The sequence below is a fragment of the Ostrinia furnacalis genome, unplaced genomic scaffold (genome assembly GCF_004193835.3).
Source record: "Ostrinia furnacalis isolate ACB-3 unplaced genomic scaffold, ASM419383v2 OfSCF7334, whole genome shotgun sequence".
NCBI classification, from domain to species: domain Eukaryota; kingdom Metazoa; phylum Arthropoda; class Insecta; order Lepidoptera; family Crambidae; genus Ostrinia; species Ostrinia furnacalis.
In genome coordinates, this window is record NW_021137573.1 from 75,023 (window position 1) to 102,562 (window position 27,540).

At 37.9% G+C, this 27,540-nt stretch overlaps 1 protein-coding gene and 1 long non-coding RNA gene across 2 annotated transcripts in view; one reads left to right on the top strand and one right to left on the bottom strand.

The window, feature by feature from the left end:
- Positions 1–66: 66 nt before the first annotated feature.
- spir (spire type actin nucleation factor) overlaps positions 67–27,540 on the bottom strand; it is a 65,374-nt gene continuing 37,900 nt past the window's right edge. The window contains exons 6-14 of the mRNA XM_028319805.1: positions 25,925–26,040; positions 14,522–14,639; positions 12,106–12,217; positions 11,351–11,498; positions 9,837–9,983; positions 8,165–8,266; positions 7,783–7,917; positions 5,473–5,672; positions 67–4,618 (exon numbers count right to left, since the gene is read on the bottom strand). Coding sequence (XP_028175606.1) covers positions 4,417–4,618; positions 5,473–5,672; positions 7,783–7,917; positions 8,165–8,266; positions 9,837–9,983; positions 11,351–11,498; positions 12,106–12,217; positions 14,522–14,639; positions 25,925–26,040 — 1,280 coding nt within the window. The 3' untranslated portion in view covers positions 67–4,416. The remainder of the gene's footprint in view (positions 4,619–5,472; positions 5,673–7,782; positions 7,918–8,164; positions 8,267–9,836; positions 9,984–11,350; positions 11,499–12,105; positions 12,218–14,521; positions 14,640–25,924; positions 26,041–27,540) is intronic.
- LOC114363911 (uncharacterized) lies at positions 19,648–21,731 on the top strand. The gene is made up of 2 exons (XR_003656817.1): positions 19,648–20,244; positions 20,531–21,731. It is a non-coding gene; the product is annotated as an uncharacterized LOC114363911 (long non-coding RNA).

Below are 27,540 nucleotides of genomic sequence, written 5' to 3' on the forward strand. Positions count from 1 at the left end.
TTTTAATCAATTGTGATTTTTCAGTATATCTGTTATTATTCCGAACATAATTATTATCGTTTAGCGATTTCATTTAATACAACTGTATTCAATCAAATAGATTCATATAAAGTATAAATAAAACAAGCAGTGTGAAATAGTAGGCGTTAATAAAACAATACAACAACGATTTGTAATGATTTTTTATTATCGTTCATATTTATTTCTTTTTATTTTTACTTTATAATATGCTTTAGACGTGTACAATCTACGTAACATCTAATATAGACTACTAAAATTTACACACATTTACAAATACTCGTAACTGGGATTAGTTTTTTTACACAATTTCATTTATTACATAATTTTGAATAAATAATTTATTAAATGCCAGATTAGAAACATTGCCAAACTTATTATACATAAGAATTTGCTGCCAAAAATAAAGATTAGGCCTGATTTCGTTTGTTTTTAATACAAATTAAAATAGTCTATGGTTTTGCTAAACATGGAATGTAAAGGTATAAACTATGAAACTTGAACGGAGGGAAACATCGAAGGGACACTTCAGCTTATGAAATGCTGTAAATCTATGGATTTTTAATGTATAAACATTGAAACTTATTTCTAAATAGGATTAAGTAACCGATTAAAGGATGACACTAATTTTAACGTAATTATCTATATTTACAAGAAATCATGGGAAGGGTTTTTATATTTGGCAAAATAATTTAACTACACCTAAGTAGAATGAACCATGGGCGATACTCGTAATTTCAAACAAGCAAATAAAGGATAAACAACACGCTTCAACTTAATCAGACTTTAGATAGAGCTGGGTGTACATTGACAATCTTTTGACATGGTGATTGAAAACATACAGCAAGCTCAATTTGATCATGATCATTACAAAAATAAATAATGGATAGTAATATTATGGCCCGTTGTTTTTCCTATAAAGAATAACTAAAAATTAATAACATTGAACTGTTTTTTTTTTTTTTACTTTTATGAATAAGTAATTTAAGATGTAGTACCATGCAAACAGTAAATCGAGTAAAAAAATGTAACACGATAAACAGCGACCAAATGAAATAACGTAAGCAATAAATAGTCGCAGGTGGAAATACATGGAAATGATTAAACAATTTTATTATTTATGGCACAGAAAACTTACCTTTGTAATCATTTGAAACAAAATCAATTTTCAATAAATGTCATTTGAAAATTAAAACAACTTAAAACCGGTTCACAAACAGGATATTGTAAAGTTAATTTTGTGTCTAAGTATCAACTGGAAAAAAAAATTATGAACCCAGCTTTACAGTTTTAAGGAAAAATTAAGGGGACATAGTCAAGGGGGGAAATGGTGGTATACTTCACAACTATGTTTGAAAGTCTATGTTACACAGAGCCTACATGAAGTTTTAACATTCATATAAATATTCATAATACAATAACATCCATAGTACATCAATTTCTTGAACACAGATTATCTTGATTTACATTCAAATTGTAGACATATTAAACATACTATCATTCGGGAAAAATATAAATACATCTATTATAATACAGTGAGAAAATATTAATTTCGTGGAATATATCATTATTACATATACTTTTTAAATTTTAATATAGAAGAATGACTTTTGGTACAAAGTACCCGAGTAAATAATTAATTGTAACAGTTTTTAATATCATTTGTGCGATAAATAAAAGTAGGTAATGTGGTAATCGTGTCTGTCAAAGAGTATTGTCAAAAGTTTTGTAGCACCAGTAACCAGCTGCAAGTGGTGGAAGCTAACACATTGATCTTGTATCCTTTTCTACGCTAATTGTATATTCACCTAACTAATTAATTTAAGGAGTATTTGATAGGTATTTTCTAGTGAAGGGGATATTGGAAAGTGTCCGATCATTATTTTAGTTTCCACGAGTTGCAGCGTCATACCAGTGTTACTGTTGTCTACTTTAAAACGAAGTGGTCCGCCCTTAATATCCACAAGACAGATACACAACCTTGGAAGCTCTTGAGTCCCTTTCCACCCATTAGTCGTATGACAATCATAATGAGTACAGTCGGCAACAAAATTTTAACGCAAGTTTTTGGTAAAATTGTATGCTTCGTTGCAGACTGTACTACAAGGCATATTAAAGTATTCAGATCTATTTTCCAAACTGTGTTAGGGCTGCACTCTCGTCTGGGCGGTCTAAAGAAGAACTAGGTACATTTATTTATCATTATTAGTGCATTTGTAAAATTAATTTAATGTTTGTTAATAAGGTCGAATTCTAAATTCTTATGAATCACAATTTATCATTATCATGTTGCCGATAAAAGCCAAAAGTATAATTAATTAGTAACATGTCAAGAATATTTTAGTCAATGTCAAATTAGGGTAAAATTCATCAATGAGTTGGTTCGTAAAACTTGGCAACATGTTATGAATTTTATTAGCTTCTAAACTGTTTGTAGGCTTTGTTCGTTAGAATATGTATTTTTGTTCAGTTAAGTTTAAACTACGTAATGCATTATGCATAAATCTGGTAGTGTTCTTCCCATCGAAATAATATTTTTGGCCCCCAGTCGCCCAAAACGAGTACCTGATGTCGTTCAAGCTATCTCATCCCGCACGAATAGTCGAGCTTGATTTTTTTCAGTTATTTATCATGCTGCAATAGTTTGTCACGTGGTATAGGGAAGACGTTTGCTTTGACCTGACTTGAAATAGTTTCGTGAGAATACCCGAGCCTTATTTCGTCTTAGCAGCTGAACAAGAAATTTCTGGAAGATGTTTTTAAAAGATATTTTTGTTTTAAATCATACGTCAGGCAGAGTTCCGGTATGTCGCCATAGAAGTATCAAAATATCTTGGAAAAACACCTTTCCAATATGACCCTGTGTGAGTCCCAAACGAGTAGCTGAATAAAAGATCTTGAAGAGCACCTGAGTTTCAGTGGCAGCGTATACGTGACACAATCTAAGAAGAACACCAAGTTTTTATTGAGGCAATTTAGAGTCCCAAAAGAGCGCTCGACCAACAGATTCTAAGAGCTTGGCTGCAGAAATCGTGCGTTCAACAATCAGCCGTATATACAGGTGCCAGGTCCAGCGTGAGGTGTCTGAGAGCGCGATCGCGGGAAGCGGATCGCGCGGCGTGGGAGCTCTTGATGATCTGCAGCACCATGGCCTTGCAGTCCTTAAGAACTTAGGTTGTAGAACAGGCGTATAATGGTTCCCTAACAGCGTTCAGCAATCAGCCGTGTATACAGGTGCCAGGTCCAGCGTGAGATGTCTGAGTGCAAGGTCGCAGAGGAATCGAAGAACACTATAGCTTTTTGAGTCCCAAACGAGCGCTCAACCAAGAGCTTAGACTGTAGAACAGGCGTAATAATGGTTCCCCAACAGCGTTCAGCAGTCAGCCGTGTAGACAGGTGCCAGGCCCAACGTGAGATGTCTGAGCGCAAGGTCTCAGAGGATTCGGAGAAGAACACTAGCTTTTTGAGTCCCAAACGAGCGCTCGACCAACAGATTCTAAGAGCTTAGGCTGTAGAACAGGCGTATAATGGTTCCCTAACAGCGTTCAACAGTCAGCCGTATATACAGGTGCCAGGTCCAGCGTGAGATGTCTGAGAGCACGGTCGCGGGAAGCCGAGCGGGCAGCACGGGAGCTCTTGATGATCTGCAGCACCATGGCCTTGCAGTCCTTAAGAACTTAGGCTGTAGAACTGACATATAATGATTCCCTAACAGTGTTCAACAATCAGCCGTATATACAGGCGCCAGGTCCAGCGTGAGATGTCTGAGCACAAGGTCGCAGAGGATTTGGAGAAGAACACATAGCTTTTTGAGTCCCAAACGAGCGCTCGACCAACAGATTCTAAGAGCTTAGGCTGTACAACTGACGTATAATGGTTCCCTAACAGCAGCAGTCAGCCGTGTAGACAGGTGCCAGGTCCAGCGTGAGATGTCTGAGCGCAAGGTCGCAGAAGATTCGGAGAAGAACACTAGCTTTTTGAGTCCCAAACGAGCGCTCGACCAACAGTCCTTAAGAGCTTAGGCTGTAGAACAGGCGTATAATGGTTCCCCAACAGCGTTCAGCAATCAGCCGTATATACAGGTGCCAGGTCCAGCGTGAGATGTCTGAGCGCAAGGTCGCAGAAGATTCGGAGAAGAACACTAGCTTTTTGAGTCCCAAACGAGCGCTCGACCAACAGTCCTTAAGAGCTTAGGCTGTAGAACAGGCGTATAATGGTTCCTTGACAGGGTTCAGCAGTCAGCCGTGTATACAGGTGCCAGGTCCAACGTGAGATGTCTGAGCGCAAGGTCGCAGAGGATTCGGAGAAGAACACTATAGCTTTTTGAGTCCCAAACGAGCGCTCGACCAACAAATTTTTTTAGGCTGTAGAAGAGCTTATAGGCTGCAAATCGTGCGTTCAACAGTCAGCCGTATATACAGGTGCCAGGTCCAGCGTGAGATGTCTCAGAGCACGGTCGCGGGAAGCCGAGCGGGCAGCACGGGAGCTCTTGATGATCTGCAGCACCATGGCCTTGCAGTCGTGGCATACCGCCATCTGCACGCCGCGAAGCCGCTCCGCTGCTGACACGCCGGGGGTGGTTCGACTGTATCGCGATCGGCTGTGGAAAAATGCATGGGTAAATTAGACAATGGGTAGTGGTTAACACTAATTTGGCTGTATAAGTTCGTGTAACATTCGTGGGGTGCAAATTTTATTATAGGCACTGGTTAGGTACTATCGGCGTTGTTGCTCTTATGCAGGTGCCAGATGTAGCCTATTGGTTCGTATTGGTGATCAAGCTGTAGATTCTCACTAGGAGTAACGAGAGGCAGGATAATTCCATTGCAGAGACAATAGTTGCTCCTACACATATCCACAGTAGCCGTGGACTCATTGAAGGGGATCATGAAGCACCTTACTATCAAGGCCATTAATTTTTACTCCATGTGGCCGTTTTGGCAGACAGTTTTTCTGCAGTTTCAGGGTACTACGTCACTAGTTGAGGTGCGCAGCTCGTTGCAATCGAATGTGAAGGGTATTATTGCCTTCGGAATACCAGCATCAGCGTTGGGTCTGAACAGACCAGCATCATTCATTACTAGTTCTGTGTTTCGTGTGACTGACTAAAGCCTGGTCCGTGAGCACGTAGAATCCCGTCCAATGACCCCAAGCTACCCATCCTTATCGCTCGCGCGTAAATATATTGCTGTCGCGACTGTGCGACGGGCGCCCGCAGTGAGTGTGCGAGCGCGACAGCAACATAATTACGCGCGAGCGATAAGGATGGGTAGCTTGGGGTCATTGGACAAAATTCTACGTGCTCACGGGCCAGGCTTTATAACATATTTACTTACTCACTTACAGGGCAGATATGTACCATCCTAGACTGCATCTCACTTAACACCAGGTGCGATTGCGGTCAAATACCTGCCTTGTCTAGCATAAAAAAAAAACTTTCTTCCTTTTTCCTACCTGCGGTCCACGGGCGCCAGATGCAACGGCATGCTCCCAGGCCCATCGATGCTGCGGGACATGACAGCAGCGTGAGCGGGTTCGCTGAACCCGAGCGCTGACCCGCCGCGCGATCCCGGCGCGCTGTGCGCGTGTGACGCGTGCCGCCGCGCGCTGCTCGGGCTGTTGGGCGCGCTGCCCACGCTGTTCTCGACCATGCTCTGTGGATAATAAGGTGGACTTTGTATTAGCAAGGATTCAGGAAAACTCGATGTCACAGCACTGAGGCCTCGTATCGACGACTATACCCAAATCGGCTTATTCCACTATTCCCCGTTAACGCCAATTGGAGCTTATAATGTTAACACATTGAACGCCAACGCGGTCAATGCTGTCCGACACTGCACTTTCCTACCAGGCCAAGTAAAAATTTCAATTTTTTTCAATTTTCGTCGATTGTTTTTTTTTGTTAAATCGTTACATTATAAACATAAATAAAGGATTTTATTAACATATAGTTGTTTTTGAGTCTCTACATCGAATTATTAAGCGTCGGACATCATTGATCCCCATGGCCCCAGCGAGCGAAAATTCGAAAATCCGTTCCGTAGGGCCGCGCGGTCATGTTGTCAACCATCCCCGCTCGCATCCAAAAAAAAAAAGAGAACAACCAAAAAAATAAAGAGTTGTACATTGGTAGGTTTTTGATATATTATATTACGCATAAATAGGAATATTATAAGGTATAAAATGAGAAACGAAACTAGCAGGATAAGTCTTAAACAGTGATTAAAAATAATAATAAATAAATCGATGATACCGTAAAAGGAACGCTAAAAGTGATTTTTTTCAAATTGTTTTAATTAAAAAAGGTTTAAATTTTATTTAAAAAATTGAATTTATCAATAATTCGTATAAAAGTTGTCCAAAACTGAGCCGTCCCAGCTATGGCATTGTCAGGAAGGCGCTACTATCAATACTGAACTATTAGTTCCCATTTTTGCCTCGTTGGACAGCCATATAATTATGAAATTTACAGGAAGGTGCTACTAACAACTGGGTTATTAATCCAATTTTTGCGACTTGACGTTTTAGAAATTGTTTGACTGTATTTTGAATTTTTCATCCATCACTGTAGTGTCACTTTCGATCGGTTCTTTTTTCAAAACAATATTGAATTGTCAATATATCTACAAATAATATTTAAAAATATACTTAAAATTAAAAATAATTATAATGACATAGCTGATTTAACATGCCAATACTTTGACCAACATGAATAATAAAAAAAAGTTCTAGAATAGAGTATTGATAAGAGAAAAAATGTTTTTTTCATACATTAAACAAATCTATTTTTCTCGACAATCCTGCTAGGTGTAAGCATATAATAAGTACAATAATTTATGCCACTAATAAGGTTTTAAATGGCATAAGTTTTGTAGCTGTACAAAGAACTTAGTACCTGTACCAACCCTTCATACAAAGTGGTTGTTCAACAATGAAAGTGATTTTTTTTATTGTCCTGCATATTATAAATTATATAAAATAAGTAAACGATATGTTTTAATTAATAAACCGTTATTATCTTGCTAAAAAGTTGATAAATTTGCAAAAATGCATTGTATAATTACCATGTTTCATTGCGCTACCGTTATCCACATTTTTTTTTCTAAGTCCGAGCTTTACCTGAGAACCAAGTGACGTACACTAATCTTGGGAGCCGCGCGGGTCAGCTTATATGAGAATTATTGAAGAAATGCTGTCCATCGGCTCAATACAGAGGTTTAAACATAGGTCTGACTCGCGGTCATCATTGTCCGACGCGGCCCGAACGGAAAGTTAAAGTGTCGCCCATCATTGTCCCCCATGGCCCGAACGGAACAGTGCCATTTTTAGGCTGGCAGCGAAGGTGTTAAAAATAAAATCCTAATATAACGGGGAATAGTGAACAAAAAGTTCACTAATCCCCGTTGACGGGGATTGTCAACGGGGAATAGTGGAATAAGCCCCCAAATCTGACTAACCGAAGAAGATCATTAATTTGGTAACCTTAGAGCATTCCAAATTCCAAACATCTTAGAACCTTGAAAACGTTTTGCGTCCATCGTGCTTTGTAGAATTCTTCGGAGCTTCCTGGGAACATTCTCATCTTTCGTTCCCATCGCTGCTACTCCTGTAGCCAGGAACCCGACCAGCAAAGGCCAAGTTTATCACGGGCTAAAGGTAAATTGTTATTGGACCTTACGAAATTAATCAGAAGGGCTTCTGGACGTTCAGACTAAATTGGCATAGGCTGTAATGATGATTCATTAGTACCTAGTTACTCCTTACCGTGTGCTCGGGCGAGACCAAACGGGACATGAGGCTCCTCGGGAAGGAGGAGTGCTCGTCCTCCGGCGACGGGAGCAGCGACGGACTCAGCAGAACCACTGGCACGTGTGCGAAGTGCTCCGTCGGTATCCGCATCTGGAAGATATTATGGAGTCGTAAGCAAAAGCACTACAATAATTTGTTCTTATCGACACCAAGAGATGGCGCTTTGCGGGTTTTACATCGCGCGAGTGTCATTATTTCTGGTGGCACATATGTAATGTTAAAAGCTCTTTGAATAAACCCGATTTTTGTTAACAGAGCATTTGTTTATTTATTAGATTTGGGGCCATTTATTTTACAAAGTATTCTATGTCGCACTTAAAAATTTTTGTTTACTCACCTTTGAACAACACTTTTGACAGACAGTCTTTTTGCATAGTTTGCACTTCTGACCCCAGGGGCCAAAAATGCCGAATCTAGTCTTCAAACATAGGAAGCATACCTGAAACAATAATAATGAATCAGCTTCATCTCAACTATAAAAAGTCATCATAATCATCACCATCAAGTCATTGGTTTTCACTACTGGAGCACATGAAAGAGAAATTGAAAGAAATTAAATTGGCCTACACTACTCTTTACGCTAGTCAGACGAGATCTGATGAGGTCTGATATTCACATTTTAATAGTCCCTTAGTTATCTATTAAAATATCAATGAGAAGAGTGGTGGCGGTCCTGCACTGCCAAAACCACACGTCTATGAGACAACTTCCTATGGATGGACTCAAAAGGTAAAATAGTTGGTGTTACGTGGTTCATACAAGTCTGATATTATTATGATAGGTGAAGATTCAAAAACCAAATGAGACTTAAATCCTCCACATTATTTATGCTCCACCTACCCTCCTCTTCTCTACGTCTTCCTTGACCCTGCCCTCTACAGGCAGCACCTCCAGCTCGGCCTTGGTGAGCACCGACCTGATGTGGACTATCTCCTCCAGGGTCAACGACAGCCGGTCGGTCGGTCAACTAACGACTCTCGCAATTAGGCCTCAGCCTCGAGTTTAGCGGGCAGCGGGGCGGGAGCGGCGGCGGCGCGGGAGCGGGGCGGGCAACACAGACCCGTTCTCGAAACAAGCGGGCAGCTCGCGCGGCGCTTTAGCGGCGAAATGTTGTGTTCGGGGTTGTGTAGTCGAGATATTTGTTTTTATTCGCGAACGAAATTTCTGAACAACGCGAACGGCGACAATTTTTTTTTTTTCGATTCAAATTTATTCCTAACGCTTGATTTATTGTGGGCAAAAGAAGACGCCGCGCCGCTAGACTGGAGTGCGCCGCCCGCTCGTTGCCCGCTCCCGCGCCGCTGTTTTCGAGAACCGGTCTATTTGATTTTACGCATAAGATCCTGCCGCTCCCGCGCCGCTGCCCGCTAAATTCGAGGCTGAGGTCTTAGGCCTCAGCCTCGAACTTAGCGGGCAGCGGGGCGGCGGCGGCGGCGGCGCGGGAGCGGCAGGATCTTATGCGTAAAATCAAATGGACCGGTTCTCGAAAACAGCGGCGCGGCAGCGGGCAACGAGCGGGCAGCGGCGAGGGAGCGGGCATCGAGCGGGGAGCGCACTCCTTCTTTTGCCCACAATAAATCGAGCGTTAGGAATAAATTTGAATCGAAATAAAATTGTCGCCGTTGTTCAGACATTTCGTTTGCGAATAAAAACAAATNCGCTGGTTTCGAGAACGGGTCTGCGTTACCCGCCCCGCTCCCGCGCCGCCGCCGCCGCCGCCCCGCTGCCCGCTAAGTTCGAGGCTGAGGCCTTACAGCTCATCGTCCCCGCGCTTATGTCTCTTCGTCTACCCCTACCTTTCTCACCCCTACCGCGATCTGCCTGCAGAATAGCCGCCGAAGCTGAGTCGACGTACCGATGCTGCTGATCCGCTTTGGTTACGTGCTTACGTTAAGGTGACACCTATTTAACTGCGAGGCGAAACGCGATATCGTGACCACAGCCGTGACGATCCCTTTCTGAGTTTACGTGTGCTATGACCTATGACTAGATGATGATGCTACACCTACCCTCCTCTTCTCTACGTCCTCCTTGACCCTGCCCTCTACAGGCAGCACCTCCAGCTCGGCCTTGGTGAGCACCGACCTGATGTGGACGATCTCCTCCAGGGTCAACGACAGCCGGTCGTCCGACATGATCGCGTCTTGCCATTGCTTCTGTAAAAGGAAAATTCTAGTCAAAAACGGATTTATTAAAGAGCGCGTAACTTAAACTAAAATGTTAATGTCAATAAATAAATAATAGAGTAACTATTATTTTTCGTAATAATAATTTAATTTTATTCCAGTCAAGCTTTGAGAAATTCAATCAAGAAGAAGTGAATAACTTCATTCAGCTCGGGTTATTTTTAGTTTAGGCACAGATAATATAATACTAGTTTATGTAAACGTGTTCGTAATATAATACTAGTGTTCGTCTAACTAAAATTAAAGACAGTGAGTTGGATAATATCAGAATAAATTTTTGAAAAATTTACTGAAGGTAAACAACCAACGCCGCTACACTAATTATACCGACTTAATCATAATGTGTTCCTATTACATTATTTTGTGGGGCTTCTGTTTGCCTATTCGCACATGTAAAACTCTACATCACTATTAGGTGCACTATTTATGATACAAGTGAATACATGCAAAAACAGATCATCTACGGATTTCTAGGCTACGACAACACACACTACATTTTACTACATAGTTACATACAAACTACAGCACGTTGGAGAATACATTTCGATTGCAAAATCGCCCGTATTAAAAGTACATAAGAAGCCAAAGTGTAACTTGAGGTGCCGCCGTTTTTACTTATATTAGTTTGGTAAGTTCTAAGAGTGGGTAGAGTTCACGATATGCTTAAGTTGATACACTCCTTAGTGTGATTTAATCTGCTCTACTTTGCATGGAACTGGTTTTGCGACTTGTTTGATTTAGCTACTTTATACCAAGTGCGGTGGTTAGAGTTAGCAATTTGTCATTTAAATTATGCAATGAAATGGTCAATTATACTTTTAAATTGACCTCAATATACTTTAATTTGAATGAGTTTTGAAAGTGAACTAATTTGAATCTTAAAAAATGATCTAATAACTTTCAGTGAGTTAATGTCACTTACATTTTATACGTACAGTGACAAAGATAGAGTTCCGACACAGAAATTAGGTAAGTAATGTTTAAATGGAGCTTTGAAATAATCGAGACTAAGTATTGTGGAAAAGATGGAAGTCTTCCTTTTGTGACAAAATTACCTTATACAATTAAATTAAGGTATCAAGGACTAGGTACCAAGTACTCAAGGAAGATATCAAGTACCTACTCAAGGTAAGTACTTATCATAAACAAATTTATCTACATGTATACTTAATCATCTAAACTAGATTTCCACTTCATCCAAAAAAAAATCATGATCAAAAATGTCTTTATTTTTCTGAACTAATTAGTAAATCAGTACTTGCAAATCGTCAAAGAATAAAAAATATCCTTCCTTCTCCTTCCCGCCGCCCACCACCTGGTGAAACTAATCTACTCACATGCGAGCCGTGCGTGGGGCTGCCACTAACCGACTTGATGAGCTCGTCTTGTAGCGACGAGCGCGACCACGAAAGTTCGCCGAGCTGCGCGTCCGCGTCGCTGCTCGCGAGCGACGCTGCGCCGGCGCACGACGCGCGGGAGCCTGGCCTGTTGGGGAAAATGGGTCTTTTTTGAGTGGGTTCTAGGAATTAATGACTTTTTTTGTACAATAAGTATAGTATTATGTTAAGCTTCTAATGATGAATGATAATGAACTGTCACTGGACGTCCACCAGCTGAACATAGGCCTCCCCGAATGATTTTCAATTTATTTGCGTAAGACGGTGAAACCCATAAGGTGGACAGAAAACCTCGTAAAGGTGCAGGAAAGTGCTGGTTGCAGGTCGCTACCAACCGGCCATTGTGGAAATCATTGGGGAAAGCCTGTGTTCAGTAGTGCTTTGACGTCCTATGGCTGAAATTATAACTTTTCATTGCATCTAAAAAAAATGAAGTCCTACCTAGAATACCTTCTCAAAAGAGAAGGTATTAAGTATAGGAAAAATTAATGAAATCCTGAATTTCAGGACTTTCCTCTACTTGACAAACTAACACCCACCAACTCCTCATATCTTTCACTTTCATGTTCATATTTTTGGATTAACTGAAGTGAAGAGGCACGAGTATTATGGTCCAACTAATGGTTCTAGGAAAGAGGGACTGTTTCAGAATATTCAGCCTCTAATGATGAGTACTTGGCTGCGACTTGGCATACCTTGAGTGCGGCAGCGAATGAGCGCCGTCGGTGGGAGGACAGGCCGCGTGCGTGACGGTGTGCCGACGCATGGAGGCGCGACGGGAAGGACACTGCGTCGCCAGGTCGTATGCTGGAACATATAAAAACTTTAGAAATACAAGAATAAGAAGAATTTAATACCCTAAAATTAATTTAAAATAAGAAAGGCACAGAAATTATGGTGTCTGATAAATCTGACAGGACAAAATAGGTGCGTATTACAAAACGAAGCTCCAAACTCTATTCAATTTCAAGCTTTATTTTATTGAGGCTTCAATAACGGAATCTGTAGCCAAGATGTAGTCGAGTTTTAAACGTCGTTTGGTAATATGGGCCTTAAAAAAGGTGAATGTTTTTCGAACTAATAAAATGTATCTTATCCTGCTGATGTCTAGAGGAATACTTAGTCAAAAGTCAGCTTAGACAAACCGCAACTTTATGCAAAACAAAAAAAAATAATTCCTTGATTCAATTATCAAGATTTAAGTATTGAGTAATTATTTTTTCAGGCATCGCAAACGTTCAAAGGCATTTGATTAAATTTTCAGGAATTATGTCTAAAATATTACTATCAGAAACCGTCGAAAAGAACCGTCGGGTTTAATTATTCAATTAGCAATAAGGTATTTGACAAGTTGTTGTGTAAAAGGGTATTTCGTGTTGATCCCTCTAAATTAAAGTAAGTGCCGGAGACAGGTAAATTAATTTTGGTTCTATCGGTAATTGAAAATGAAGTGGAAAGTGGAACTGGGTTAACACAATACTTTCTTAACAGCTGTGTCAAATAGAGGTTAAACATAATGAAATTGAAAACTTTGTGACTAGTGTTACACACAAACCAACACTTTTAGAAACGATGTGTGATGTGATAAAAAATACGATAAGTGATAAGAAAAATCTTGTTAAATCAGTTGAGATAAGAGAAAAAAGACACGGTGTTATTAATATTGTTGATGTAAAACTGCGTGATGGAGATACTGAAGATGAACAATATTTAATAGATGATATTTAAGATGATGATCTTGCAAAGCCGATAAGTTTATAACTTAGTAAATAAGTTAAATGTCTAGACAGATAAAATTTAATAACTAAACGCTGACTACCAAGTTAAACTAACAAAACAACAATAATTCTATACGACAAATTAATATTAAAGGTACAGAATTCATAAGCCAAGATAAAACCTAATGACAACATTTAGACACGGCACATAAAATAATAAAGACAACATTGAATTCAAATAGTGATTATAAACTTGGCATCGTTGCCAAGAATATTAATTAGGTAACTTCGTGCAATAAACGATATTTATGTTGAAAATAATTCAGCGCTTCAGCTCTAAGTTTATGATGTTACAGCGCACGATTAATATTTAAAAGGGGAACATTAATAAGCTAAGTTATTTAGTCTAGATTACCTTTCAAGCTTAATGAGTTTTAATTGATCGCTGGGCTACAGAATAAATTCCAATGGTAGAGCACCACAAAGTATGGAAAAATTGCATCTTAAGAGTCCAGCTGGCATATTTTTTCGTTCATACTGTAGCTCAGACAGACGATGGTACATTAAACTAAACACAATGTCATGTTATTCAGTTAGTAATATGTGCGGTTTTGTAAAAAGAATGTGTAGTCAAATTTGCTGAAAATGACATGAAAAACGGCAGTGAACTTAAATATCGTTTTTGCACATTAAAACATCGACTACCCTAACAGTTGCAACAGAAAAAGCGTGAGACCATGCTAACACACGACATGCGTCATACATTCCAGGGTCTCGTCGCAGAACTGGTGGTATTCGTCGTGGGATATGCGCGTGCGCGGCGGCGCTCGCGGTGGCTCCTCTGTGACGTCATCAAGGGTGCATGGGGAAGGAAAAAGTGCTTAAAATGTAGCTAGCGAAGGCTCAAAATTGTATAGTAATTCGCATTAGTGGTCTTCTTCAGCTTGCAGGAGCTAGACAAGAATATAAAGAACTTTAGGAAGCACTCACAAGTTTAGATTTCATCACACAGTACTAAGTCTAGGACATAAAGTAAGAAACGCAGAACTTTCACGGTCAATAATGTAACAGGCCCTCCATTAACATCTCCACTTCACACACTTATCTTGTCATTCACCAACCAGGTATTTTTTTTATGTGACAGGAGGCAAACGAGCAGACGGATCACCTGATGGTAAGTATGAAATCGATGACATGTTTATCCCCTAATTTCACTCTCATATTCTTCACCCCCATCTATCTTTTAGCAAACATTGGTAGAAAAGCTTTTAGCATAAGTGTTGCAGACAGCATTACTTAACCCCTCAATAAGGTTTTGCATGTCCTTAAATTATCCCAGTAAAGTTCAAAATATAGCATCAGCAATTCAACCACCACCAGGTAAGTAACATACCGGTTCTCTTCCAAGGCTTAGGTGCGGGTTGCTGAGGCGCCGTGTGCCTCGGAAAGGGCTGGGGTGCGAGGACTTCTGGGCTTGCGCAGGTTTCAGTGTCATCGTCGTCCTCGTCATCCTGGGGACAAGGAAGGGCATATTTCAATACAATTTGTTGCCTGGGCATTCGTTAATTAAACTCTAAAGGTTGGACAAACATCAATGAATACCATATATGCTAGAACATTTGAAAACAGCATTTGATTTGGGGTTTCGAATTGGTGACAGTAAGTTATTCCAGCATTTCGTGTAAGAAACAAGAGAAGAAAACAGCTCTTCTGTGCTCTGCTAGACACATAAGGCGTGAGGCTCTGCTGGACACTCAATCATTAGTCTCTTTATTTATGTCTGTTCTGTAAACAAGATTTGATTCATTTTATCACTGTCTTTTACCACAAACGATAACAGTGAAACCTACTTATAATCCCCAAAAGACAGGACTAGTTAGTTTGGGGACTACTACAAAGTCACCTGAAATCCTCTTAGTGTACAAAAAAGTGTTCTAAAGCATGGTTCAAAATATTCTATTTTCGTAATATGAGAAAGCATGAAGTGCTACCATGAAAAAAGTATGGTTTACATAAATATTGAGGTTCTATTAATGGGTTCAAGTTATTGCTAAGCCTATTCAGATTCCGTGAGTTCAGTGGCCTGGTTACAAAACCGTGAATGTGCCATAAAATCAAATTCGATCAGACCTGCATAGCCCTTTCCCATAAAAATGAGTGCGTTTTGCCTAATTTTTAATTGAGGAAACTTTGTAGCAAAAGCTTAGTTTAAGATACTTATAGGTACACAATATTTTTTAATAGTGAAAGGTACTTTTAGCGTGTTTAATTATTGAACCTGTTTAAATACTTAACAACATTAAACATGACTTAATTACATTAAACATTATTTTCTAAAGAAATCGCATCTACATATTACTTCCTATATCATACCCATTCACTTCACATTTATATGGCTTCACCATATTTGTCATCTAAAATTATGACACACAATATTCTAGATCACACGTAAGACCCAGAACCTGTCACTAAATCGGCTCACCTCATCCTACCGACCACAATGCGGTCGCAGGTTCTATTCCTTACATAAGCTGTTGAGTCACTGGCTGTTGCAAGATGGCAATCGTAATTTCTTTTCAATTACCTAAATTGCAGCTACTTTCATTGTTCAAAGGTGCACGTATAGTCTGCGTGCGTGAATAGGTTTTGGAAATGATAAAATCTGTGATTTATGTATAGTCAGCGTAGAAAATGGCAATTTTTGCAACAAAAAAAGTTGATAAACATTGATACCGAGCTGTCTTTGTTTGCAAAGTGGTGTAGTAATATTTGGGATACTCAGATAGTTCCATCTCTGCTTAAACAATACAATTTCCATGGGCGCTGACTTCATTTGTAGTAGATTTGTATCACAATCTCACCCGATGATTAGGTACGATATAATCTATGAAATAGAGCGAGCTAAACCATTACGTGTACCTATTAGGTAATTTATTTATAAGTAATTATTATCCATTCCACTTAGAATTAGCTCCCGGGCGTGAAGTGAGCCAGTTTTACAAGTTCATATAATTGCTTTTGTACTAAATCTTGCTATTGCCTACATTGGGTTATAATGTACTACGTAGTAATATTACTTCAATGATTGCCTACAATAAATCTAATTTACAAAGCTTACAAATGACATACTTATACATAATTAGAGATCTGAGTATAAGTGCCCTGGAAAGGACCTATGTACTGAATAAAATATTTGAATTTGAAGTATTCAATGAGGGCAGGTGCGCAATTTCCTACGAAAGTTGATTTAACGAAGAACCGTGAAGGAATGCACATAAATACTGGTACAGTTGGTAACAAAGTTTATTGACGGTTTCACTTTGTTTTGCAGAACCATTCCACAAACTCTGAACTATTGTTTTCACCGGGCACGTTCAAACGCAATTACCTACCTTTGTAAATGGCTAAATGACCGTTTAGTTCCACGGTAATTTTACAGACGTTTTTAAAAGGCACATTGACTTTTGAAGTCGACTGTACCCAGATTAGAATCGGTTGCAAAAATCGCGTTTGGCACGCTACGGAACCCCGCGTTGCACTCGGAAATTGCAACGTTTGATTTATTTCGTTCTTTCTAACAATTACTGGGGTTTATGTTAACACAAAAGGGCTGGTTACTGTAATTTTAATGACTATTTAGTTATGAAACGACATAATATTAAACACGAGTCACTGATTCATAACAGTCATCTAAAGACATCATGTCAGGTTTTACCCAAAGAGTTAGGATTGTTACCTACTCGTAAGCATTATGCCCACATACATCACGGTATAGAGACATAAGGATATCTGATTACATACAAATATTGCTTAATTGATATTTATAAATTAGATATTCATATTGTATTGAGTGCTAGTACTGCCCTAGGGAAGATTAACTATTACTACTAGACGTACCTAACTTATAGTATGTAGGTATATCCAATAAGAGCTATCGTAATATGTCGGAAAAGTATAATTTGATCGATTGATAATGACAATAATATTAATGTTGTGATCTTGTCTGATATCTGAATACCTACATTACTTACCATTAATGCACAAGTATATTCATGAATAAGTAATTGTGATTATGTCTTTAGTTTATCATAAATAGATTGGTCTAATTATTTTAATTAACCGGCCCCAGGCTTGATTCACCTACCTATGCATGATTAATCAAACTTGATTGAGTTTTAGTGTTGTTTCAAAAGTAGATAAAATTAAACAAATTCAACACTTACGAGCTGTACCTAGGCCTAAGATGCGCGCCGCGATAAGCGGTTATCACGCTATTTTATCGATTTTGCCCATACATTTTGTCGTCGATAAAAGTTGTCACGGCGCGCATCTTAGGCCTACTGATGAAATCTACTCTTGATTGAGCCAATTTATAAGCTATAGGTCGTTTAACTAAGTCAGTGCCTGAGGTAATATTTGAGCGACAGGAGAGGGTGTTTTTGTGATGTGAAACGTCAGCGAGACTTCAGAGGGCCTAGTGTGAGTTTACATCAAACGCACTTACTAGTGAGCGCTTCAAAAAATAACATTTAATGTATGACGGATTGTACAGCGCCCCTAGCGGGAAACGTTCAAATACTAAAATTTTCATACATTTTTTAAACATTCACCCCTCCCGTGCCGCTTCCATACTTCAGGCACTCAGTTAAACCCTAGACTCATAATTACCTAGCCAACCTACGTCTGAGCTAGAATGTCATTTCACAATACGGGCCCTATCGTGATCACTCGTGCAATCTCAATACCAGTCCCCATGTTTATCGTGTCTGTTTGCCAGTAATCATACGGCAGTCTTCCGCAGTGAAAGCAAATAAGGGCCAAATGCCAAAGAGCATAAAGCATGGTGCACTGCAGTGGATACAGTCGGGTGAAAAAATGTTACACACTAACCGATTGATTTATCCCAGCTTCGAAAACGTAATTTAATGCTCAGAACGCGCTAAAACTTAATGAAAATAATGTTACTTTCGGTGATCTATTTATTTTTTCTGAATTTATAAGTCACAATATAATATTTTTGGCTAAATTATTTTGATTTTAGTACCTACACGTTCTTGATGTCTTTGTATGTACTGGTACTGTGAGCTGTATTTTTAACATTGACTGTATATTTTTCCAGCTAGTATTGACACTTTATACTCAAAGCATTGCTCAAGAGAGCATTAATTTGTGATTACATAATTATGTAGAGTCAATGAAAATGATTCACAACTCAACCCTTTAAAATATTTAAGAAAAACAATTATGGCATCAATTCGGCCATTGATCTATCAAGGATGAAGGTTATACGTACCTAAGTTCTACAATAGCTAGAATTCCTTGTTCGCACTGTGGTGCAGAACTATTTTGCAACTAGACCAAAGTTCTAACTAAGTGCATTTTAAGTCCACAACTTCCCATCGATTGTCCTTGGAGAGGAAAAGTTTTACAGGTCAAATAACTGCTTTTCAAGTTTTTACATTTACCTAGTTTCATGAGATTACTTTTCTCGAGTACCTATAATGTTTCTTAATTCTGTACTTTAAGTCTTGGCTAACTGTCTCGCTCATTATTATTTCAGAAAAGAACTACTGTTTGAAAATGGAGTCTGAAAAGTACTACCTACCTACTGCCTACTCAAGTATCAAAGTTTTATTATAATGAGCAGCACATGCCTTTGTACAAAAAATGGTTGGCACAAAAAGCTTAGCCGTTTCAGGAATCTTAAGCAGTTATTTTATTCGGTAAACAAACAGCTGAATACCCAAATCATTCATAATTCAGCGTCCAAAAACAAGAACAAGGAAATACAACAAGATATTTTACAGATTCCTATTTTATGTCAGAATGATTCGTAAATGCTCATAAAATAGTCATGAAGCTGTAAAGCAATTTACATAAAGACTTTTCTGAAATATACAAATACAGGAATTTCTATAAGTCTACTGAAATAACTCATCCTGCTGTTTTAAGCCCAGTCGAAAATTTGTAGCACAGTCAGCTTTAGTAGAAATAATTAGAATGCCTTACGCTTCAGTGATAGAGTTTACTTTTCTAGAAAATCTTTTTTATCAATTAGGCGAAGGCATATTGTCGTAAATTCCAACACCCTCTCGTTCGGGAGTGGTAATTCCGTTTAGTGCAGCAAATGGGCTGGAACGAAGCCAAAAGGCGAACGAAACGTACATATTATGTGCATGAGATTACAGTATTTATTTTGTTACTTAGGGGTGAAAACTTATGTTACTGTAATAATACCAAACGTAATGCCTCGAGGGAAAGTTCAAAATCGAATAACACAGTGAGTGGCTACTTTTATCGCGGTTCATTATTATGTTAGTGCCCAATTTAGCCCACATTTACAATAAAACCGACTTTTTGGTAAATGCAGAATTATTTCTGTGCTGAATTTTAATTAACTTCTAAATATGCAGTTCCACGCCATTCCACGGACTAGGTATAAAGGAAATATTATTTTAAAAAATATGGCGGATCCATTAAACTTTATCGTTGAGCTTACTTAAACCAGTAGGCCTAAGATGCGCGCATCGACAATGACATGATATGATAAGACAATTTTCGATCACGTAGATAATTTTATCATTTTCCCTAACATGGGACCATCGATGGAAAAGTCTATCGACCGCTATCGCGTGATAACCGAATTGTTGCCATATTAAGAAAAAATTGCGTTATTATGTTGGCCAACCTTGAAATATTTTAGCTCATTCGTTCAATCTCGTTCATTTCTGCTACTAATTCGGCTAAAAACACATATCTTAAAGCAGTGAGAACGTCATTAAAAAAAAGTTATGTCAATTTTGTTGACATTACATGACTGCTTGATTGTATTTGTTTGTGTTTTTAAAATTGTATTTTTATGTTTCCAGTCTTATTTTTAATATTTCTAAAGTACGGAAAATATCAAACGAAGAGATAACCAAGTTAAAGAAAAACAATGAAGAATTCCTAATCATACCGATAGTATTATAGAATGAAGTCTTCAAAATTAACAGAATAACCGAACTCCACTACCTACCCCATAATGCGAGGTTTACAGTAATTATTCAACTTACATGAAGCAGTCAGAAAGTTTATTGAGATTTGAGAAATAAAGTTACACTCATAAGTAGCAAAGTAAGTACCTAAAGTCTAAAATATTAGCTATACTCCGCAGATCTTGATTTTCATAAGTAACAGCACCGGAGAAAAGGAAAAATATCTTTATTCCTACAAATAAGCTTTCACCTTCTTTCCTATATTTATTTCACATAGTTCTTTCACCGTGTAATAATACTGTGATCAATATTTTGTATGTAAACTTAAAATACAAATAGGATTAAGTAAATGTTTCTATTTATGAACTGTTTATGTAATTGTAATATTTATAATTGTGTTTAAATAATATTCTTTCTTTTTTCAGACAGTGGATGAAGAAGTGTGGGATTATGAGTGATTATTTCATTCTAAAGCAGACATAATCAAGTCTTGCTCACTATCATGAAAATTTACAATAACAATCAGCAAGAAAAACTTCAAGGGTACTGGCTAGGCTAACCAATTCATGGAATTCTGTTTGTATTTGAAATTATAAATAGCTATTGTAAAACAAAAGTTTTCCAAATAAAGATTTTGTAAATAATGGTTGAATTATTTTGAAATTACACTGCAATAATGAATTTATTGCCTGCGTCCAGCGCCTTTCTGCTACCATTATGATGTCGTCGGTCCACCTTGTGGGTGGACGTCCCACGCTGCGTATTCCGGTACCCGGCCTCCACCCCAGAACCTTGCTGCCCCATCGGGCAACATGGAAAGCATTGGGGGAGGCCTAAGTTCAGCAGTGGACGTCCTATGGCTGAGATGATGATGAATTTATTATAATGGAATAAATTGTACAAGATTATCATCCTGTCACATTAAAGCCCTTAAAAAAGACCACATGGAGGAATTAGATTGATAGTAATGTGGAATGTATGTATGGTATCACCATCAAGTTATAAAATTAGTAAAATTCATTTATTCTCATTGTTATTATAGCAAGTTTGATTACACATCCCACCCAATGCTAATTTCTGACAATGACCTTGCCACTGTTTGATGTAGACACAAGAAGCTCGGTCACCACATTCCGCCCCATTTTCAATAATTTTACAAGATTATGTACAGATGACAGTAGGTACTTAAATCAAGCTAAACACTGTGGGGTATCTCACGACATTTGCAACTTAATATGTATTGTCTGATGTACTGTTGACTGCCTACCTAAGTAGGTAAGTAATGGTTATTTTACAAGGTAGGTAATGTAATAATTAATATGTGGGTGGGACTGTGGGAGCACTAAGATTTTGCAGCTAGCGATTATAAACTGTCGCAAGATTCGCCTCACACTGATAAACTCTTGAACTAGAACTCAATCTCCACCTAGAAGTAAAAGTATCACAAAGGTGCTAGATTCCTTTCTTTGAATTTTACTAGCCTCAAATTAGTCGTAAAATGTCATTTACCATTATAAATGATAAATAAATAGAGTTAAAGTAGCTTGCAAAAAAGTTAATCTCCTATCGTCTTGCTATCGTGGGCAAGGATCGAGGACGATAAAAACACCACATCCTATCCTATCGTGATGTCAAAATATGATATAGTTAGCGCTTCATGTTAGGGCTTGCCAGGTTTATCACAAAAAAAAAAAACAAATCTATCACTATCACATTTTGACAGATGACATGATAATTTTCGGGGTGCCATGTTAGCGCCGGTAGATAAAACGATATAGTGACGTCAAAATCGATATAACGCCGCGATAGCAGTTTATCACGGCGCGCATCTTAGCCCTGCTGAGGTGGAATTGTGTAAACTGTCAAATGATTACGATTGGTAATCATTTGACAGTTCATAACGTACGATAAAGTTAGTTAAACAAAGCGTTTGACAGAATAATCGTACGTTATGAACTGTCAAATGATAACGATCGCTTTACACAATTCCATCTCAGGTTGGTTTTTTATTGCTCATTATATTTTACCAGCCTCAAACATGTGTTCCACGAAATACTAAATCGGTTATAGTGAGTTGTTTTTTCTTCAAAAGAAATTGAAGTGTAAGAGAAAATATAACAAGCGAAAAGTTGAGTAAAGATGTTTGCGTCATAACTGAAAGTAGGTTGGTAGATGATTAAACTTAAGTGGAAACTATTTAGACAAATAAAATAAAAGACTGTTCATTGAACATTAAACAACTAGTAGAGACATCTAGATATTTTTTGTTTCATTCAATGTTGAGCTCCAATTTAATGATGAAGGAATTAAGTATGTACGTATCTACCTATCTATTAGATATTAAAACTGTATTAGGGTAAGTTTACTCAAGTACTTCACGTGGACGAAGTGGGCGTCGACAATATATTTACTTGTCAGTACTTAATGAGTGTCATCATGAGGTGAAAACTAATTTCTAAACGTTGATTAAGATGCTGCACCATACGTTATGACGATAAAGGCTTTCGCTCTCTGATTTCTTCAACACATAGACAAACAAAAAGTTTGATTGAATGGAGACTACATTAGCAACCTTCAGTGTAGTCGCTTTAAAGTTTTTGAATAAGATTACTCCTAAAATTAGTCCTAGATTCGTAACTTATGCCAGAAACTTGTATACAAAAAAATATAGAGCTCCCATTTTCCAGCTGTGTCTCACAACCTACAAAACTTACAAAACACTTGGAAGTATAAAACGGACCGGACCGATGATGCTACCCTGCGAAACACTCGTTCACGGAACTAACGGTCTTATGTCGTGACTCACAAGGTCGACACTCCCGTTGTAACAAAACTGGGGCATGGGAGCCTTGCGCGGTTTGCACAAGTGTAAGTTGTGACCGTCTTCTTTTTAAAGGATATTTAAGTACCGTTAGAGGAAATTTCGAAGTGCTAATATTCTGTACTTACTGAGGTGTCCTGGAAAAGTAATAACTAAGTAAGCCGTTAAATATTACTTCGCTGTAACTAAGTTTATATCTTTAGAACCTGAACTAGATTACTTATTACTTAGTGAGGAGTGTTGACATAAGCAATCATCTACTTACTAACGATAAGTCAAAACGATGTCTCTATAGAAAGATAACAATACTCATCTCTGCCATTGAAAACTTAAATAGATTTTAGATTTCGTACAACTTTCATTCACATTAAAAGGTGCTCTAAAAGTTCCTTCTTTTACTATTGTGTATCGAGTAATAAAGCTACGTAGAGGAGGTATCGCATACTTCAGCCTTTTGAAACTGTATCGAAGGCTTTCAGCTGAAGTGTTTGATGTTAATGGTATCGCATGAAAGGCCGAATACAAAGCCAGTTAGTGACGCTCAGTAGGTTTTTTGTACTCAGTAAAGCTTTCATAGGGAAAATAAAGTTATTGGCTTAAAAGCTTATTTTAATGGATGGAAAAAGCGTTTGTGCAAAACATTTTTATGAGTCCTTTGAGTTTTATTAGCATCAAAGTATTTTAAATAGCGTTGGAAATAAAACCAAATGTCAATTTCGACTTTGAAGGAATTTTTGCCGCAGTTTTCACTTGACAACAAGAACCTGAACCTATTTAGTATCATTGCACTTGTTCAGATAAAGTCTAGGTTAGTTATCACCCACAGATTTTAAGCAGTTCTATTCTTAATTGAATCTCTCCGTTCGATCGGGTATACCAATAGCACTAAAACTCGAGTCATCGCCCTGTTAGCGTGGGAGCAAAAACTAATTTCTTTTTTGTGCACGTAACACGGTCGACTTTACTATTATACATCGTACTGGCTTCCGCAATGATTTATTGGTGTAGCAGATTTAATAAATAGTCAGCTTAAATGGTCATAAAACGAGTTGTTCTTAAGTAGACATTGGTAAAAACTACTACCATATAGAGAAGAAGAAAAAGACATTATGAATTTGTGACGAGAACCTGGATGCGGTCAGCGCGGGACTGGTCTTTGTGGAAATCTTTGGGAAAGGCCTTTGTCCAGCGGTGGACGTCATTTTGCTGAAACGACGGCGACGAAGAGGGGCTTTACTTGTCACGCACTTACTAATTGATTGACAAAAAATATTTCAACTAGGTATGACAAATTTATCATTTATCCGTGCATCTTCATCCGAGAAAAAATTCTGTGAAAAGTCAAAGATCAATCGTGCAACAGACACTAACAATTTCTAAAAAGGCAAATAATTTCCCCAACAATTTGTAACTGATAGCGAGCGTATCGGATCACATATAGCACCTGACCTATTTCCCTCCCCCGGGAGTATAGCGCCAGAGAATGCAGCGTGAAGTTATTCCTTGGCTCTACGAATTTTTCATAAACATTTTTCACGTTATATTCTTTTTATTCATAAACGCGATTTATTTCGTGACTGTAAAAAGTGGCCAGGATTTGAATTATTTTTAAATTCCCTCGGTGACTCTATTGCACGAACGGGATTTTAATTGTGAAGGTAAATTACTCTTTAGAGTATTTATAATAAATATTTCTTGTTTATTTTTCTTTTTAATACTTAATTAAATGATTTATTCAAAAGTTCTGTAAAATTATATGCCAGCCCTGAAAATCAGGAAAAGGAAGGTGTTTATTTACATAATATAGTTTTGGTGTTTGAATGTTTTTTTTTACTTTTTTAATCCAATCAAAACTTTTATTGATATAGGTCAGTTGAATGCTGTTTCTCAAGTTATAAAAACACAGTCTACTTAATGTGTCTCAATATTTATGTCTCTACATAAACGATGGCCTTGGCATTGTACGTACATATCCGCAAGAGATAGTAAGCCACTTACGATATGCCAAGTTAGGCGAGAAATATGCAATCTAGAGCTCCTTTAAGAAGAGTCATCTTAACTCAACGAGGTAGAGTTTAAAGTCGAACACAGAGTTGCAGTGCAGACATTTACTTAGCACAGCTAACAAGGTTTAAAATTGCTTGGTTTTTCGGAATACGAAAGCAAGTTCGAATAAGGTAAAGGCACCTATATTGCTCTGTTTTTGTATTTTTTTCTCAAAGCGGTTTCTTTGTACGAGTCACGAAACCTAGCATACTGAAATATGCAGACTTTAGGATTTGTTGGCTAGCGAAGAAAATGCTATAATACTAAAAATATGCAGGACGCCGCGGCGCATAATCTGCCGAGAAACGTAACCTGAATGCAAACTACTTTAACACACATCTTACGAGTTGTTTTTCTCATTTAACTTTGCCTTCTACTTTAGAACCGTTTGATATTTTTCTTGGAATCTATGATTTCAATAAGGTATAAAAAACAAAGTACAAACTCGAATTCACATTCATATTCATCTAGTTAAAAACCTTTTAGAGCACAGAAAACTTAAGAGGCTTCAGTGCCTAAGGCAATTCATACTTTCAAATCCGAAAGGCCATCTTGTTTTGATCTGACTGTGTAATAATCAACAATCTCTTGTATTTAAATGTCAACTAAGAAGCAAGCTCTTTGTTTTCTCTATTTATGAGGAAACAAAGTCTGCTATAAGCAGTATTTTTTGAGCTGCAATATGCAACAGTGGGGTGAAAATTGACAGAACTATTTTATGAGTTTTATTTTCACATTTTGCGCGTGGACACCGATCTGTGGACACCTCAAAAAAATTGTGTCATCTTTTCTCTTCAGTATCTTACTTACTTCAATGACTACTAGCAGTTTTCCTAGCATAGGCCTTAGCATGCCTATCATGAAAGTACCTATGTTACTAAAGGTATATCTATACTTAACGTGTGTACTTGAAATTCAAAATGTACCTACATATTATGGTATTTTCACTGACCTCAAGGTTGTCGAAGTCGACTTTGATGAGCCGCCTCTGAGGTTGCGCGTGCGGCGTGACGTCACCCCCGCGCCGCGCCTCACCCCCTCCAGGCCCGCTGCCGGACCCACTCGTTGCTGTAACAAGAGAAGATAAATTAAATATTAAATTACCATATAAAAGTAATAAAAAGATATGTATTTCATTCAATATATGGGTACCTTGAAAACAAAATCACCTAGTGCTTCTTTTAAGGTGGTGATAATTCCCATAGAGATATAGGTAAATCCAATAACAGTAAAATAAAAGTCGCATAAGTAAACAACTGTTTTGAACATGGTTAAGGGACCACGAATAGTACATTACATGAACCTTCGCGTACCTCCTATGTTAGAAAATTTTAATATCTCGGCAGTATTTATATTTTCTCTAAAACAATGGGTAAGGACAGTTTTCATTGTCTCTAAAATAAACATTTCCAACTCAAGCACGAATGTTCATTTCAGCTGTCTATTTTTAAATTAGTGTTCAAGGGTACACGAAATACGCGCATTATTAATTAAAACAGGTGTTACGAAGACAGTTGACAAAGTTTATGGTAACTTGGTAACATTCCGAAGGCTTAATATCGCTTGATATCACTTCATTCCTCCCCTTCGAACTGCGAGTGATTGCTGGATTTCAGGCAAGGCAAATACGCCCTCGCTCCTTAACCAAACATTGGGGCAAATATACGGGTGATTCAATGTTTTCCTTTCAGGATATTGAAGTAGCTAAATCCTAAAATCCTAACTCTACCGTCTAGGTTAAAGTGATTTAGTCCATACTCTTTGAGCTAACCGCTATTGGGATAGGTATTATTCTCAAGCGAATACAAACAAATTTAGATTCAGAACTTTGACTTAATTAATGTATTTACAGATACAAGTTTAACAATGCGAATAATTTATAAACATTTTAAGCCTCAACTCTTTAACTAATGAAACAACTGCGTGTCACTCCCATTCCCTTGAAAGTATTAGTATTGAAATTTTCTTCAAAAATATTAATTACTTAATTAGGAACGTTAAGCATACCATTGGCGGTAATAGGTAATGATGATGATGATTAAAAAAACAGAAGTAACGCCAAGAGAACGCTACCTACGCTACGTCATATTATTCCGGAACATAAAGGCATCAAATCGATAAGAAACAAGAAAATGGGCCATGAACACGTCATAACCAAAGATAACGCATGACGTGAAAAAGTTTCATTGGCTGTATTTGTTTTATGCCTTTGCTAGCGTCAAAAAGATAAAAAACAACACAGAGAAAATGTTCAGTGATATTCTTTTGAACTTTTCAGGAGAGAGACGAAAAAGTATTTTAATAAAATTGCTTATAAATGATGAATTCAAGATCGGATTGATATCAGCAGTTACTTACTTATGCGTAAAGTTTACAAATTAGCATAACTCAATATTATGCTAAGATCAAATCAGATATTGAAAGCGTTTGAGTGGGATTAAACTGAGTTTGCAATGTTGCTGTAATATCCGTCTAGCCGAAAGGCTTTCGTGAAGGTCAGTAATTATTTAGGTTAAATTATAATTACTTTTTTTTATACCTACAAGATTAACATTCTAAATCGAAAAA